Source organism: Rhinatrema bivittatum, chromosome 9, assembly GCF_901001135.1.
Source record: "Rhinatrema bivittatum chromosome 9, aRhiBiv1.1, whole genome shotgun sequence".
NCBI classification, from domain to species: Eukaryota; Metazoa; Chordata; class Amphibia; order Gymnophiona; family Rhinatrematidae; genus Rhinatrema; species Rhinatrema bivittatum.
Genome location: NC_042623.1, coordinates 60,236,906 through 60,253,168, shown reverse-complemented (window position 1 = coordinate 60,253,168; position 16,263 = coordinate 60,236,906). Strand labels below are relative to the sequence as shown.

The 16,263-nt window shown below is 45.5% G+C and overlaps 1 protein-coding gene across 2 annotated transcripts in view; it reads left to right on the top strand.

Moving 5' to 3' along the window:
* The window catches only part of C9H12orf40 (chromosome 9 C12orf40 homolog), a 272,504-nt gene that overhangs the window by 84,640 nt on the left and 171,601 nt on the right, over nt 1–16,263 (top strand). For both annotated transcript variants that reach the window (XM_029617064.1, XM_029617065.1), the window contains exon 4: nt 11,378–11,507. In XM_029617064.1, the coding sequence (XP_029472924.1) occupies nt 11,378–11,507 (130 nt within the window). The remainder of the gene's footprint in view (nt 1–11,377; nt 11,508–16,263) is intronic.

Here is a 16,263-nt window from a genome sequence, read left to right as displayed (position 1 = left end):
GCAAACATGCGGACGATTTCCCCGCTGACACTCAGGCCGCAAGCAATGAAGACGACCCGCTCCACGCGGAGCCCACTAACACCTCCACTGTAGGGGGAGACCCTCTGGATTTACCTTCCCGAGCAGAGATCTGCGGGTGGTTTCAAGAAATAAGAGCAGATATCAGACAACCATCCCAGAATCTGCTTGCTTCAATAGCAGAGATCCGGGAGGATATGGCGACACTACATAACCGAGTCGAAATCAATATCCGGGTGGGTCACCAGGCTGAAACTTTAACAGAGGTCGTGGCAAACCAAAAAACAGATCGGGCTGATATTGATCAGCTCCTCGATAAAATCGAGGATTTAGAGAATTGTCATAGACGCTGTAACTTACGCATTCAAGGCATTCCAGAAGAACCCGCTTATGCAGATGCCTTCCGGACTGCAGAGAGCATCTGTCGCTTTATTCTGATCCATGGCTTCCCCAATGTTGAACCCAAGAAACAAGAATGTAGGCGATCTAAAAAATGCCATTAGGAAAACAAGATGATAGATGCCAAAGTCCCCACTCATAAAAATTGACCGTGCGCATAGAGCCTTGGGCCCCCGGCCAAACAATCGGAACAGAGACATCATAATTTGCCTCCATAACTATTCTCAAAAGGCGCGGATTTATGATATAGCCAGGGAGCAGCAGAGCTGGCAGTGGGAGGGGCACTCAATAGCTATTTTTCAAGATCTGGCCCCCAGCACGCTCTGTAAGCGCTATGAATTAAGAGGTAACCGGATATCTTCGGCGGGAACAAATTAAGTACCGGTGGGTCTACCCCTTTGGATTGCAGTTCTCGCTACAGGGCACCTCAACACGCATTTGGTTGGTTACAGATGCCATTGCAGCCTTCAAGAAAGCGGGAATCCACCTCCCTGTTGAATCTCCTAAGATAGCGCCGGCATCATCTTCCACCTGATACCTCCCAAGTGGCGCAGAATAGAAAAAGGAGGTCGCAGGCTGCAACGACAATCGGGAAGTACCTCGGCCGACCCAACTGCGACAGAGAAAGGTCTGAGCTAAACTTGGTAGTAAACTGTATACTTGTTCTATGTCGTGCCGTCTCGTGCGCAGCGTTTTGGAGCGATGGGATGTGCAGTTAAAGGACACCTTGTTTCTAAATTGTGTTTCATTTATAGATGTTTCTCAATTTTAATATTGCTAGGCTGGGCTGGGGGGGGAAGGAATGATGCCCTTACTTGTTTGTTTGCCATTGCCTCCTGGGCAGGGAGAGACCTGGCCGCATAGAGCAGGGGGTCCAACCCTCTATTCTAAATTCCCAGGAGAATGTGCACGATCCACCTTGAGATGCTCTTTCATAATCAATATGTTACTCAGGGCTCAGGTTCTCTATTGCCCTGGCTTCGTATACTCTGCAAGAAACAGGTGGTAGCTACCCCATTTTTGGAAATAGATAATCATGGCGATTAGGATAATGTCTCTCAATGTGAAGGGGCTCAATTCTTATTGAAAGCGCCAACTTTTATATTCAGAGATCATTCTTCATAAGACTCAAATAGTCTTTATTCAAGAGACCCACATGCGCAAGCGATACGAAAGTTTACTCTCCCCTAAGGGATTTCCCAATATTTACCTGTTAAGACTGTCGCTGCCAGACGTCTCCACTCCGCCCTCCTTACCTCTTTGGCGACTCCTCCCGCTGTTGATGGATGCCTGGCTGCCGCGGTGTCTGCCTGCCGTCCTCTCCAGCATCCCTGGTCCGGCTTAGGTGCTGCATCCCGCCATGTTGTTCAGCTACCATAGGGCGCGCGCGCCGCACAGCCCTGCTTCTTTTTCCTTCTTTGGCGCAAACCTCAGGGGCGTCCCCCTGTGATGACGTCACGCATCCCGAATACAAAAGCCTACTCTGTTTGCTAGCTAATAGAGTTAGCAAGGGACTCCTTACGGATGGGATTCATTCTCCATACCTAGCTACTCTGCCTCTCCTTAATTGGACTTACTCTATCGGGGTACCTGCTCCTCAGGGGCCTCTCTCTTTTCTTTCAGGTCGCTGTCTGGAAGCGGTACTCGCTCCTTGAGGGCCTATGTTCCCGGACTCGCTGCCTGAGCTCACGTCTGCTTGGAAGAATCCACTGCCTACACCATCTGTGAGTTATCATCTATATTCTCTCAGAGCTGTTCCCTGGAACCAGGTACTCGCTCCTCGATGGCCTGCCTCTATTCCAGCTTCTGTGTTACCTTCCGGGAGAAACTGCTGTGTGAGTAATCAACCAACGAGGCTCTATACCAGAACCCTGTGTATGCTCCACTGTACTCACTATCTCATTTTCTCTCCACTACAGCACAGCTATTGAGGGATTGCTGTTCCAGTGTCCTGGGGGACTACAAGCCCAGCCGGGCTTCATCTCTACCCACTACTGCCACCTCTGGTGGCTTCTCAACTCTGTTTAATAAAAGATAATTCTGTGTTGTGTGTCCTAAAGCTGAGCCTGACCTGTGGCCTCTCACGGGACTTTCCCCTGTGGGCGTGGTCATCTGCCAGTGTCCAAGGGTCCACCCAAAACCTTACAAATAATAACAGTACCTAGCCACCAGCACAACCGGTTCTTGATATGCGGGGGTGGGTTTACTTATCTCGTCTTCTCGTACACATGAAGTGATTAAGCAAATACTGGACCCCGTGGGTCGTTATATCCTGTTGATACTCAGACTGGGTACAGAACTGGTTACATTGCTCAACCTGTATGCTCCAAATTGTCATCAATACAACAAATCTAGAATCCACGATAATCAGGAAATCACTGATAACACTATAATAATACAAATCCTGTATATTGTGTAATGGGAAAGAAATTTAAGAGAAGACTCAAAGTGACCTCATATAAGGTGCCCGAGGGGCTCCAGGCTTAAAAAAGCTTTCAGCGGCAAGGGCCTTTTTTTAATCATTGGTCACAGTGAGGCATTTTTTGAAATGCTTCCATGTCTGAAGCTGAATCGATATACACTTATCTTGTAGAGCTCTCCAGTCCAAATTTTGCAGGTGAGAGCACAAGTGCAGCAAACCAAAATATAATCCGGCTGGGGTAAGGAAAATCCGACGCTGTCCGGCACGCAGTGTTTCGGAGAAAATCTCCTTCTTCAGGGAGTCTGATATAATTCTTGCCTGCACAGAAATTGAATGTTGATACTATGATGAGTTAAGAAATTCTGCAACGATGAATACAATGGGAAATGTCATGCTACATCAACTTTGGATTCTTTTCACTTTGGACTCACTAGCATATAACATTCTTTTCTGACCCATGATTATACTACTGGTGTAAATCGTTATGCAGAATAGCATTCACATCTACGCCTAAGTATGAGGTCTGCTTAATGATACAAACATAATTCACAGTGATTTGTGGTACTTTAGCCTTCTTATTATTACGATTTTATACAAGGCTACTACCTGTCCATAAATTTTGAGAGAGCGGTTGTGTTGCTTATATTTAAATTGCTAACATCTCAAAATAATTTTTTTTTTTTACCTTTGTTGTCTGATCTTTGTATTTTTCTAATCAGTTGGTCCTGGTCTCTTTTTCTCATTTTTTCCCTTGTCGCTCATTTCCTAATTCCTTTTCAGTGTCTTTCTTCTATTATTGTCTTCTTCCCTTCCACACACACACACATACACGCTTTCCCTCACAGACTCCCCCTCACACACTCACGATCTCACTCTCATATGCTCTCCCCCCCCCCCCCCCCCCCCCCCCACATACAAGCTCACTTTCTCTGCAGACACACATACAAGCTCTCACTTTCTCACCCCTCCCCAGGCTTATATTCTTATGCACACACAGACGCACATCCAGGCACCCATTGTCACCCACACACATAAATCCAGACTCCCATTCTCACCCACATACACATATTCAAGCTTCCATTCCCACCCACACACACAGGCTCCAATTTTCACCCACATACACACACTCCCATTCTCATCCACACATACACATTCAAGCACGTGCACAGCTTCCGCTTCCTCCCCCCAAAGCAGGAAGATCAGCTGACCTCTCCTGCTGCCACTGGCCTCCTGCTATCTTCGGGGTCGGGCCATAGGGCCCACCAATCTTCCTGCTTGGGGGGGGAGGGGGAGGAAGCGGACGTTGTGCGCTGCGCTTCCGCTCCCCCACTAAACAGGAAGTTCGGCGGTCCGTATGGCCCGAAGATAGCAGGAGGCCGGTGGCAGCAGGAGAGGCCAGCTGATCTTCCTGCTTTGGGGGGAGGAAGCGGAAGCTGTGCGCGGCGCTTCCGCTCCCCCCCCACAAACAGGAAGATTGGTTGCCCATACGGCAGCAGCAGTGCTTCCCCATGTGTGCAGTGATGGTGCGCGAGGCATGGGTTCTCTTGTTCGCTGTCGCAGGGATGGGATCCCGCAACAGCCTTGCAGTTCCGGTGCCAGTTGGGTGGGCCTGGGTCTAAGTTGGGTGGGCAGCTGCCCACCCAGGCCCACCCGTGGCTATGCCACTGCTCCTGCATAGAGAGTAGCAGCCAGCTTCCACTGCCACATGTACCAGTGGGAGGTCGATTGTACCACTTGCCATAATTTCTCAAGGTTATCACCTGAACTTTCTCTCCATCTCACCGGATTCCCCACCTCGGCTGAAGTGGGGAACATCAGACCATTCACTACTCCTGGACCAGGAAGTCTCTCTCCTTCTTCGATCCAGAGCAATTGAACCAGTGCCCTACTCCCAACAGGGCCTTGGATTTTATTCCCGGTACTTTCTAATCTCCAAAAAGTCAGGCGGCGTTCGTCCAATTCTGGACCTACATGCCCTCAACAAGTACCTCCAACAAGAAAAGTTCAAAATGATAACCTTGGGTTCATTCCTTCCTCTTCTGCAAAGAGGGGACTGGCTCTTCTCTCTAGATCTCCAGGAACGCTTACACGCATAAAGCCATCACTCCGTCTCATCGCAGATTTCTGAGATTCCTGGTAGGCCCAAAGCACTATCAGTACAGAGTGCTCCCGTTTGGCCTAGCATCTGCTCCATGAGTCTTCAGCAATGTTATGACTGTTGCTGCCCGACGTCTCCACTCTGCCCTCCTTACCTCTTTGGCGACTCCTCCAAAGAGGAGATTGACAGATGTTTGGCTGCCGCGGTGTCTGCCTGCCGTCCTCTTCGGCGTCCCCGGCCCGGCTTGGGCACTGCCTCCCGTCATGCTGTCCAGTTGCCTTAGGGGGTGCGTGCCGTGCGGCCCTGCTTCAAGTACCTTCTTTGGCGCAAACCTCAGGGGCGTCCCCCTGTGATGACATCACACATCCCGGGTACAAATAGCCTACGCGATTGCTAGCCGTCGAATTAGCAAAGGTTTCCTAACGGATTCGCTCTCCGTACCTAGCTACTCTGCCTCCACTATTGGACCACTCTATTTGGGGTACCCGCTCCTCGGGGGCCTCTCTCTCTTCTCTTTGTCCACATCACCGACCCACTTCTTCAGTCTCTGGCTTGGTGGAAAAATCAGGCCAATCTCCTCCAAGGCCTACCTTTCCAGACTCAAAATCCTCAAATAAACCTTACCACTGATGCTTCCAACCTCGACTGGGGGGCACATGTTGCCAATTTGCAAACTCAAGGGACTTGGTCTCCAGAGGAAGCCAAACTCCAAATAAATTTCCTGGAGCTAAGAGCAATCAGATATGCTCTCAGGGTGTTTCAGGATCGCCTTTCCAACCAAGTCATCCTGATCCAGACGGACAACCAGGTGGCCATGTGGTACATCAACAAACAGGGACGGGCTTCTACCTCCTGTGTCAGGAAGCTGCACAGATATGGGCGGAAGCCCTCTCCCACTCGATGTACCTCAGGGCCACCTTCATGCCGGGAGTAGACAATGTATTGGTGGACAAGCTGAGTCGCACCTTTCAGCCGCTCGAGTGGTCCCTCAACCCCTCAGTAGCGGACTCAATATACCAATGTTGGGGTTACCCTCACATAGACCTCTTTGCGTCACCTCAAAACCACAAAGTAGAGAACTTTTGCTCTCTCACTCGCAGCCAGCACTCACTACCAAGAGATGCGTTCTCCCTTTCATGGGCAACCGGTCTCCTATATGCATTCCCTCCACTTCCACTTCTCTCCAAGACTCTCGAGAAGTTACGTCAGGACAAGGGAACCATGATCCTGATAGTCCCTCATTGACCACAACAGGTGTGGTTTCCAGTTCTTCAGGACCTCTCCATTCGCAGGCACATTCCCATGGGGATGGACCTGCTTCTGATCACTCAGAACGACGGGTGCCTACATCACCCCAATCTTCGGGTCTTGTCCCTGACTGCCTGGATGTTGAAAGGTTAATTCTTCAGCCACTCAATCTTTCGGAGCCAGTTTCCCATGTCCTGATTGCTTCACGGAAGCCTTCCATGAGAAAATCTTATTTTTAGAAATGGAACAGGTTTAAGTCATGGTGTTCCTCACTGTCACTTGATCCTTTTACCTGTTCCACCATGAAGTTTCTGGACTACCTCTGGCACCTATCAAAGTCAGGTCTAAAAACTTCTTCCATCAGGATGCATGTCAGTGCGGTAGCCGCCTTCCATAAGGATGTGGGGGATGTACCCATTTCAGTACAACCCCTTGTCACACGCTTTTTGAAGGGCTTGCTTCACCTTGAACGAGTAGATGTGAGAGGTCTTGAATGAGTAGATGTGACTCGGTTATTTTCACTTTCGAATAATAGAAGGACTAGGGGGCATTCCATGAAGTTAGCAAGTAGCACATTTAAGACTAGTCGGAGAAAATTCTTTTTCACTCAACGCACAATAAAGCTCTGGAATTTGTTGCCAGAGGATGTGGTTAGTGCAGTTAGTGTAGCTGGGTTCAAAAAAGGTTTGGATAAGTTCTTGGAGGAGAAGTCCATTAATGGCTATTAATCAATTTTACTTAGGGAATAGCCACTGCTATTAATTGCATCGGTAGCATGGGATCTTCTTAGTGTTTGGGTAATTGCCAGGTTCTTGTGGCCTGGTTTTGGCCTCTGTTGGAAACAGAATGCCGGGCTTGATGGACCCTTGGTCTGACCCAGCATGGCAATTTCTTATGTTCTTAAACCTCCACTGCACCCTCCGGCCCCTTCTTGGGACCTTAACCTAGTTTTGGGTCAGCTCATGAAACCACCATTCGAGCCTCTCCATTCCTGTGATCTTCGATATCTCACGTGGAAAGTGATTTTTCTTCTGGCAATCACATCTGCTCGCAGAGTTAGTGAGTTACAGGCTCTAGTTACCTACCCGCCTTACACTAAACTTCTGCACGACAGGGTAGTACTCCGCACGCACCCTAAGTTTTTACCTAAGGTAGTATCAGAGTTTCATATCAATCAATCCATTATACTACCTACTTTCTTTCCCAGGCCCCACATGCTATAAAATCGGGTGTAGGTTTGTGCACATTGGGTTGCACGCACAAATCTACGCCCGCGCATAGGTACGAATATCTGGCCCAAAATGAACACAAATAAGATTGCAAGTGAGGTAAACATCAATCGATTTTCAGAAAAGTGTGTTTATGAGGAACTAACTTAACTTAAAGTAGATAAAGCGATGGGGCCGGATGAGATACATCCGGGGATATTATGGAACTGGCAGCTCCACTGAATGACATTTTCAATGCTTCTTTAGAGGCTAGTGTAGTCTCAGAGGACTGGAAAAGAGCGGATATGGTTCCTTTTCATAAAAGTGGAAGAAAGGAGGTGGTTGGGAATTAAGAGACTGATTAATCTGACTCTGTGATGAGCAAATTAATGGAATTGCTGTTAAAACAGAGGATAGTGCAGTTTTTGGAATCCAGTGGATTGTAAGGTTCGAGGCAGCATGGTTTTGCTAGAGGTATATCTTAGACAAATCTGATGAATTTCTTTGATTATGTAACCAGAGATTTGAATCAAGGGAGAATGCCAGACGTAGTGTACTTGGATTTCAGCAAGGCCTTTGACACAGTTCGCATAGAAAATATATAAATCAATTGAGCACCCTTGGTATGGAACCTAGAATGACTGGCTGGGTTAAAAACTGGCTGAGTGAGAGGCAAATGGAGTTTTCTCTGAGGAGGGGGATGTTACTAGCGGTGTGCCTCAGGGATTGGTCCTTGCACTGGTACTTTTCAACATTTTTGTGACCAACATAACAAAAGGAATTTTTGGGAAAAGGTTTTTTTCTTTTTGCTGAAGATAGCAAAATGTGTAACAGCCAGGAAGATGTGGACAACAGGAGGAGGGATCTAGCAAAGCTCTAGGAATGGTCTGAGGGCTTGCAGCTAAGGTTTAATGTTGAAAAAATGTAGATTAATGCATTTAGGATGCAAAACCCAAGAGAAATTTACAGTATTGAGGTAACATTCTTCTAAACACAAAGGAAGAGAAGGATCTGAAAGTGATTGTATCTGATGCTCCTAAGGTGGCCGAGCAAGTGGATAAAGTGACGGTAAAATCCAGAAATAGGCTTGGCTGCATAGAGAGAGGAATGGTCAGCAGAAAAAGGGAGATGATATTGCCCCTGTATAAATCCCTGGTGAGACCTCACTTGGAATACTGTGTACAGTTCTGGAGACCACATTTTCAAAAGGATATAAACAGGATGGAGTCTGTCCAGAGGGTGACTATTAAAATGATCAGTGGTCTTTGTTCTAAAGCATAGGAGAATAGACTTAAAGATGAAAACGTGTATACCCTGGAGGAAAGGCGAGATAGGGGAGATATAGAGACATTCAAATATCTCAAAGATTTCCATGCACATTAGGTGAGTCTTTTTGAAGAACAAAGGGTCATGCAGTGAGGTTGAAAAACGGTAGACTCAGGAGTAATTGTAGAAAACATTTTTTACAGAGGATACATGGAACACCCTTCCAGTGGAGGTGGTAGAGACAAAAACAGTATCTGAATTCAAGAAAGCATGGGGTAAATATAGCAGGTCTCTAAGGAACTGATGGGAATTATAATGCTAAATTAATTGGACAGATCAGCAGACTAGGTGGGCCATGCAGCCTTTTTCTGCCGTCATGTTTCTATTTGAACAATTCAACAACTAGTATTGAAGTTGCTAGAATAAATGGCAAGTGAGCAATATGAAATATTACATCCTAGCAGAAATGCAGGTGTTCACATAAAGGTGGATTTAAAAAAAAAATGCGGTATCCATGTGCACACGGTTCCCGGCACGTGCACATGGACGCACCAATTTTATAACAAGTGCGCGCTGCCGTATGCATGTTATAAAATTTGATGCCTGTGTGCAATTGCGTGCCCGATTTTTGTATTGGCGCGTGTAGGGGAGGGGAGTGTTTTGAATAAAACGCACGGTGATGCGATTGTCCCATTCCCAGATCCTTCCCAGTCCGCTCCAATTAAGGAGCGGACTGGGAGGGAACTTCCCTATACCCCTTCCTACTCTGTCTTCCTTTTCGCCTCTACTTTTTGATCCCTAAAACCCCTTTTCCTACTTTTTTTTTTTTTTTTTTAAATTTCGGAACTTACTTCATCTGAATAGATAAAGTAAGTTCCGCACACTGGCCGGCTGCCAGCACGCACTTCCCTGGGTCAGCATCTAATGGTGCTGTCTCGGCCTGCCCCTTTTGGATGGCTTGGCACTTCCGGTGTATTGGGAGTTACACGTGTGGCCGGGCCATTTCTAAAATGTGCTCGGTGTGTGCACGGCCCGGTCACGCACGCATGTCCTGGTATTTGCGCGCGCGGGCCTTTTAAAGTTCACCCGTTAGCTGTGTGTGTCTGGCTGGTTATGCAGAGGACCTAGAAAGCTGGATGCTCAGGCAAAAGCCAAAATAGTATGGGCCAAATATTCAAAATATCCTCTTATCTAAGTTATCGGGATATAACTTATCTGGATAACTTAGAAGGGATATTCAGCAGCGCGGCTGTGCTGCTAAATATAACTAGATAAGTTCTAGTTAACTGGATGAGATATATCCAGGTAACTTTAGACCTGCTAATAAGCAGGTCTAACTTATTCAGTTTAACTTAACCAGATAAGATTGAATATAGGCATTTATCCGGTTAAGATAACTGGATAAATTGCTCCGCCTCGATTAGCCCATTGCCCACCCCCAAGATATCCAGCTATCTATTTAGCCAGATAAATGGTTATCCAGTAAGTGGTGGCCACTGAACCTAGCCTGATATTCAGCAGCAGCCGCTTAGCCAGATAAGTCCCTATTTATCCCTATTTACCCAAGATGGTAGAGTACAAAGGTGAAAGATAACAAAAGTGCTCTGAATAAGGAGTATCTTACAAGTGGTCTCACTATATGGTAGGGAGATAGCACATGTTTTACCACTGAAAGAACCAAATATGAATCATAATAGCCAAAGTAGTATGCAGACCAGTGTGCTGACAGGCTGAAACACTGTCACAGGTAAAGAAAAGAAACTTTGGCCAAATGAGAACTTTAAACAAGCAGTAAAAGATATTTATCAAGATCTGCCTGTTTGTAAGAGCCTGTGTAAATAAACCAAGGCAAAAGGACAATGCTGCTACTTAAGCTCATAAGCAGGAGTCAGGGGCCGGCCAAGGGAACTCCAAAGGTCAGAAGGACCCACACCCTTGGAGCAAGGGGGAGCAATCTGAAATGAAGACAATGTTGACTCTGGCATACAGCTAGGCATACGTGGCCTACCCCCCCCCCCCCCCGAAGAAAAAGGGTGGGGGAAAAGACCTGCAATACGACAGGAACACCCCCCCCCCCACCGAAGAAAAGGGGAGGGGGAAAAGACCTGCAGTGTGGCAAAGCCCTTCCAGCTAACACATGATTATGCATGAGCTTATGCATATTTATCAGCTGGAAAGTATAAGATGAGTGGCAAATAAGGAGAATGAGAGTGAACTAAAAGGAGAGAGTGAACCTGAAGCAGCCTAGCACCACCTGCTATCGAGGAGGGAGAAGACTAGGTGTGGCCAGGATTAAGTGTTTCATGACTCTGCAATCAAACTTTTGGAATATTAAAATTTGTGCTTGTCTCTCAAATTTTTCCTTCATTTCCTGGGACTGAAAGTGATGATGTCAGACACTGCATACTGAGGCTGAAGTAAAGCATTTGATAGGATTACAAAGGACTGACAGGTTTGGATTGGAATGACTGTGTTATGTTATATTTGTATAATGCTTTCCTTAGACATAATTCATATCTCATCAAGATCTCTCACCCCAATTACTTATCCTTTGACTGGTAGTCTCATGCTGGAGGAACTGTGGACCAAAGAAAGATGAATTAATGTTTTAACCACTGTTGGCCTGATGTTCATGAATCATGGAACAAGGATTTACATGATCTCTGGCCTGCATAATCCTTTGGATTAGATCTTAAATTCTACTTTTTAAAATTACAGGTATTCTGAGCAAAGCAGTGCATGTGGATATGAACAGAGGGATAAAAATGCCTATTAGAAAATGTAATGTAAAACATCCTATGTCACCATCCACACCGTCCAAAATATGTCTAGATTACACCCAGAGCTGGTAAGTGCGTACATCTTGAATATTACATCAGATAAACTTCAGTTTTGGGGAAAAAGAGAGCTATAAATTGATTAGAGTAAATATAACCAACAAAAGGGGTCATTCATCAAATCGTGATTACCCTTATCGTGGACTTTAGGGCCCTAATACGCGCGATAATGCCATAAAGCATGCGATAAATAATGCATCGCGAGATGCGTATGCAAATTCTAAAAATTAAGTCAAAAGGGAGGAGTTTGGGCAGAGTTTAATCTATTTCCCGTATAATACCCAACTCCTTCCACAACCGTCTGCTGTGATTCAGCCTGCCTCATCTTAGTCAGTGGCACCTCAGTTGTGCCTGTTGCACGAGTTACGTGCCATTGACCTATTACAGGATGAGTCAGCCTGTAGCCTGCTAATCACCCATATGTGAGGACTAACATCCTGCTTGTCCTGGGATAAAGCAGAGTTGCTTACCTGTAACAGGTGTTATCCCAGGACAGCAGGATGTAGTCCTCACGAAACCCACCCGCCACCCCGCGGAGTTGGGTCCGACACGTTTTATTATTTTATTTTTCGCTTGCACTTATTGCTAGAAACGAGACTGAAGGGAGACACCTGTGGCTGCAGGGATCATGGCATGCTGGGCATGCTCAGTGGCCTCAGTGTGCCAGTCAAAAGTTTCTAGAAACTTTGACAGAAGTTTTCCGTAATAGGCTCCATCGATGATGTCACCCATATATGAGGACTACATCCTGCTGTCTTGGGATAACACCTGTTACAGGTAAGCAACTTTGCTTTATTGTGCGTTTTAATGCCAGAAATAACTACACCTTTTTTTCCTAGCGTTATGCTGTGTGATATGCCTGAATCGAGATTTGCGCTGAATATCGCAAATCCCGTTTTGGGCAGGAGAGGGAGTGGAGAGAGAGAGCCTCTGGGGAGGAACACAGTCAACTTTTATACCACTGTAAGAGGGTCAACTAGTAACTCAAGGTGAGATTTTGGTGGTGGTCTAGGTTTTGAGGAGCAGTTTTACATGCTAGTTTTATATGATCAAGCTAGGTCGAAAATACATTGTACAAATTTCATCTTTGTGTACCTTTCCTCACTCCAAATCACATCATATCTTCACTGATGTTTACTGTGCTGTTTGTACCTCTGATTTGTGCATGTAAAACTGCCCCCAAATCCTAGACCACCACCAAAACCTCACCTCGAGTTACTAGTTGACCCTCCTACAATGATATAAATAGTTTACTTACATGAGAGCCTTATAAAGAGTCTCTTTCTCTCTTTCTCTCTCTCTCTCCAGGAGCAGCCCAAAACATGGAAATACCTGTCTGGGCACCTTGCAATGCGAAAAATATCACGGGTGCAATAAATTTAACACATGTTGTGGTGAAATACCTATGCAAATCATGAAAGTAGCACACATTGCGGTATCTCAAAAATTGCCCTAACCACACCCCTTTTTTTTAATCACAGGCACTATTTATACAAAATTTATAGCAAAATGATGAATCTAGGCCAAAGTTTGTTTTGGTTTTTTTTTTTGTGAGGGCACATGTTTGAAATGCTAATTCTACTGGATTCAATTTACTCTTGGCGGTTTGGGCCTCCATTTGGTTGAATAGAGGCCGAATCATGTTTTTATGAATATCTGTCACCGGAAATGGAGCTATTCATGGTGTTTCGGAAGAAGTAAAAAGTTATTTGGTAGGCCCAGAAAGCTAGTCAGAGCATGCAGGTTCCAAGCACTTCCTCTCAAGGGGGGCATATACTCTCCATTTCTGTTTTCCTCTAGCCCTACTCATAAACGGTTATTTTCCCACCAATTTATGTATGTTTTATTCATTTCCTCAAGTCCTCTATCCCTGATGCACACCGTTGGGTACATTTGGTGCATGTTCGGACATCCTCAGCTCGGTACTCACCCATATGTGAGGACTACCATCCTGCTTGTCCTGTGAGAAAGCAAGTGTTGCTTACCTGTAACAGGTGTTCTCACAGGACAGCAGGATGTTAGTCCTCACGAAACCCGCCCGCCGCCCCACGGTGTTGGGTTCGTAACGTTTTGTTGTTTTATTTTTTCGGCACTGCCTGTAGTTATCAAATAAGACTGAAGGGGGTCCCCTGCTGGCTGCAGGGTTAGTGCCATGCTGGGCATACCCAGTAGGGGCCAGTCAAAGTTCTGGAAACTTTGACAGAAGTTTTCCGTGATTGGGCTCCATCCTGATTATGTCACCCGTATGTGAGGACTAACATCCTGCTGTCCTGTGAGAACACCTGTTACAGGTAAGCAGCATTTGCTTTCACCTCAGCACAGATGCTTACCGCATAGATAATTGTCGATACTGATGCGGCTTTTTTGTGTGATGAATCTACATCTTCAACTTTGGTTCTGGAATTCAATACTTTCTGTGACACATCAGTCAGCCTCTATGGAATGTCATCTATTTGTACAAAAATTGGATGGACTCTGTTCATACATATTTGAAAACATTTCCCTACCACTCTTTTTTATCTGATGTACTACAGCCTCTGTTAGAGAAATTTGTAAACTCAGACCTTGATTACACCTTTCCAAAAGTGCCCATTAATACTAGTCAAGAGTTGAAGTGAAACAGTCAAAGGATAGACAGTCTTCGAAAGAAGCACAAGTATTCATCTTGGATTTGGAAGATGACACTTTTTCATTTTTTGAGACTTTCCATTCAGTAGCAAGCTCTCAGGATCTACCATTTGACTCATCAGAACTGAAGAGAGGCATGACATCACTTGATGATTTGCCCTATCCAGCCTTTATCCCGATCTAGAAGATGAGAAGGCAGCAACAAATAATTCCCTGGAGTGTTAAAATTTATTCAGTAGATAATCAGAATGAGAAAACACCCCAATTATTTATGAGCTGACTGGTCATAGAAAATGTGTACATAGATATCTTTACAAAAATACTTGAAAAGATGTGGCATTATCAATATAGATGTTTATTGTGACAAAAGAGACACGCATATTAAAAGCAGATAAAATAATCCAACAAATCCAATAGCTGAGTCCTTTTAAACAGAATATGAAAACACTAAGGGCCGGATATTCAGAATTACGCAAGCGCGTAGATTTGTGCACGCAACCTGGCGCGCACAAATCTACACCTGATTTTGTAATATGCGTTCATGTTATAAAATCCGGGGTTGGCGCACGCAAGGGCGTGCACACTTGTGCACCTTGCGCTCGCCGAGCCCTAGGGGAGCCCCGATGGCTTTCCACGTTACCTCCTAGGCCGCTCTGAAATCGGAGTAACCTCGGAGGGAACTTTCCTTCCACTCCCCCCACCTTCTCCTCCCTTCCCCTATCTAACCCGCTCCAAAACCCTACCTAAATCCCCCCCCCCCCACCTTTGTTGTCCTATTTAAGCCTGCCTCTGGCCGGAGGCCTCGTCCCGCCCCGGATCGGCGCCCTGCCTCCTTCCTGCCCCTTTTTCAAAGCCCCGGGACATTCGTGCGTCCTGGGGCTTGCGCGCGTCGCCGAGCCTATGCAAAATATGCTCAGTGCACGCAGGAGGGTTTTTAAAGGGTTACGCGCGTAACCCTTTGAAAATCCGCCCCTAAGTGAAGTAATCTGAGACCCTCTGTGTGATCTCAACTTGATACATTTTTCAAAGAAATTACAGAAAATCGACATGTTTCACAGAGCTGCTTCAGGATAGTTAACATGTATAGAGCTATTGATAAACTTCAAAAATTCTGTCAAATGGACTGTGCAATTTTCTATCACACATTTACAAGGAAAATGTAACCAAAAAGAAAAATCTTTCTTCTAAGCTGGGTTGCTTTTGCTATATCAGGAAAAACATTTATTCAATGATTTAGAAAAGGGGTAACTCTATTACAAAAAAAAAATCTCATTACCAGATCCCGATCTGAGTTCACAACGTGACCAACAAGGTTGAAGTTGTCATAGGCGCAGTATCAGAGCTTTCTAGTAAATTAGTAACATTTAACACATCAAAAGAATGTTGGCAAGAAGAATCTGGTTGAGGGCTTTCTTAGCAGAAGGTTTATAGTAAACCTTAGAAATAGGTAGTAAAATAGTTCTCTGGTATTTTCAGTATTTTCATGAAATATCTCCTCGACATTTGAACAGGAGGCATCATTTTCTGCTTGTGAAAATTAATCAGTCTTATATTCTTGGATCTGACCTCATTTTCCAAAAGTTCCATTTTAAATTGTAAAGCTGAATTTTCCTTTGGTGATGGTTCCAACATTTTCTTTTAGTGAAGATACTTGAGGCTGTAAGTCAGTGATCTGGGCTGCAGTTTTCGACAGCTCTTTTGAAGGGATTACAGATAGACTACTGAGAAATCACATACTGACCTAATTGAGGGGAAAGAGTAGCAATTGCTTCTCATATAGTATCCAAGGTAAAAGTAGATGATCTTTGTAAGGTAAAATCTTCCAGAAATTTAAAGTTCCAACAAGCAACTCAAGTTTACCTTGGTCAGGAACTTGAGGAATATTAGCAGCTCCTGCTTGCACCAGTGCTACACTCTCCAACATTCCAATTTCTTCGGGCTGCATTGAGGATTCAAAGCAGCCCGGGGTAGTCCTACTAGTAATCTCTGGGTGCAGCTCCATAGTTGCCCTCTTTTCTACGGTGCAGGCAGAGGCTGGTCGGGAGGAGGATGGCTATCCGGCGAGAGAGAAACTATGGAATCAGGGGAGAGTGATGCTGTTCCTTCGCATGCCGTACCGTCCAGGGACATAACACTGTA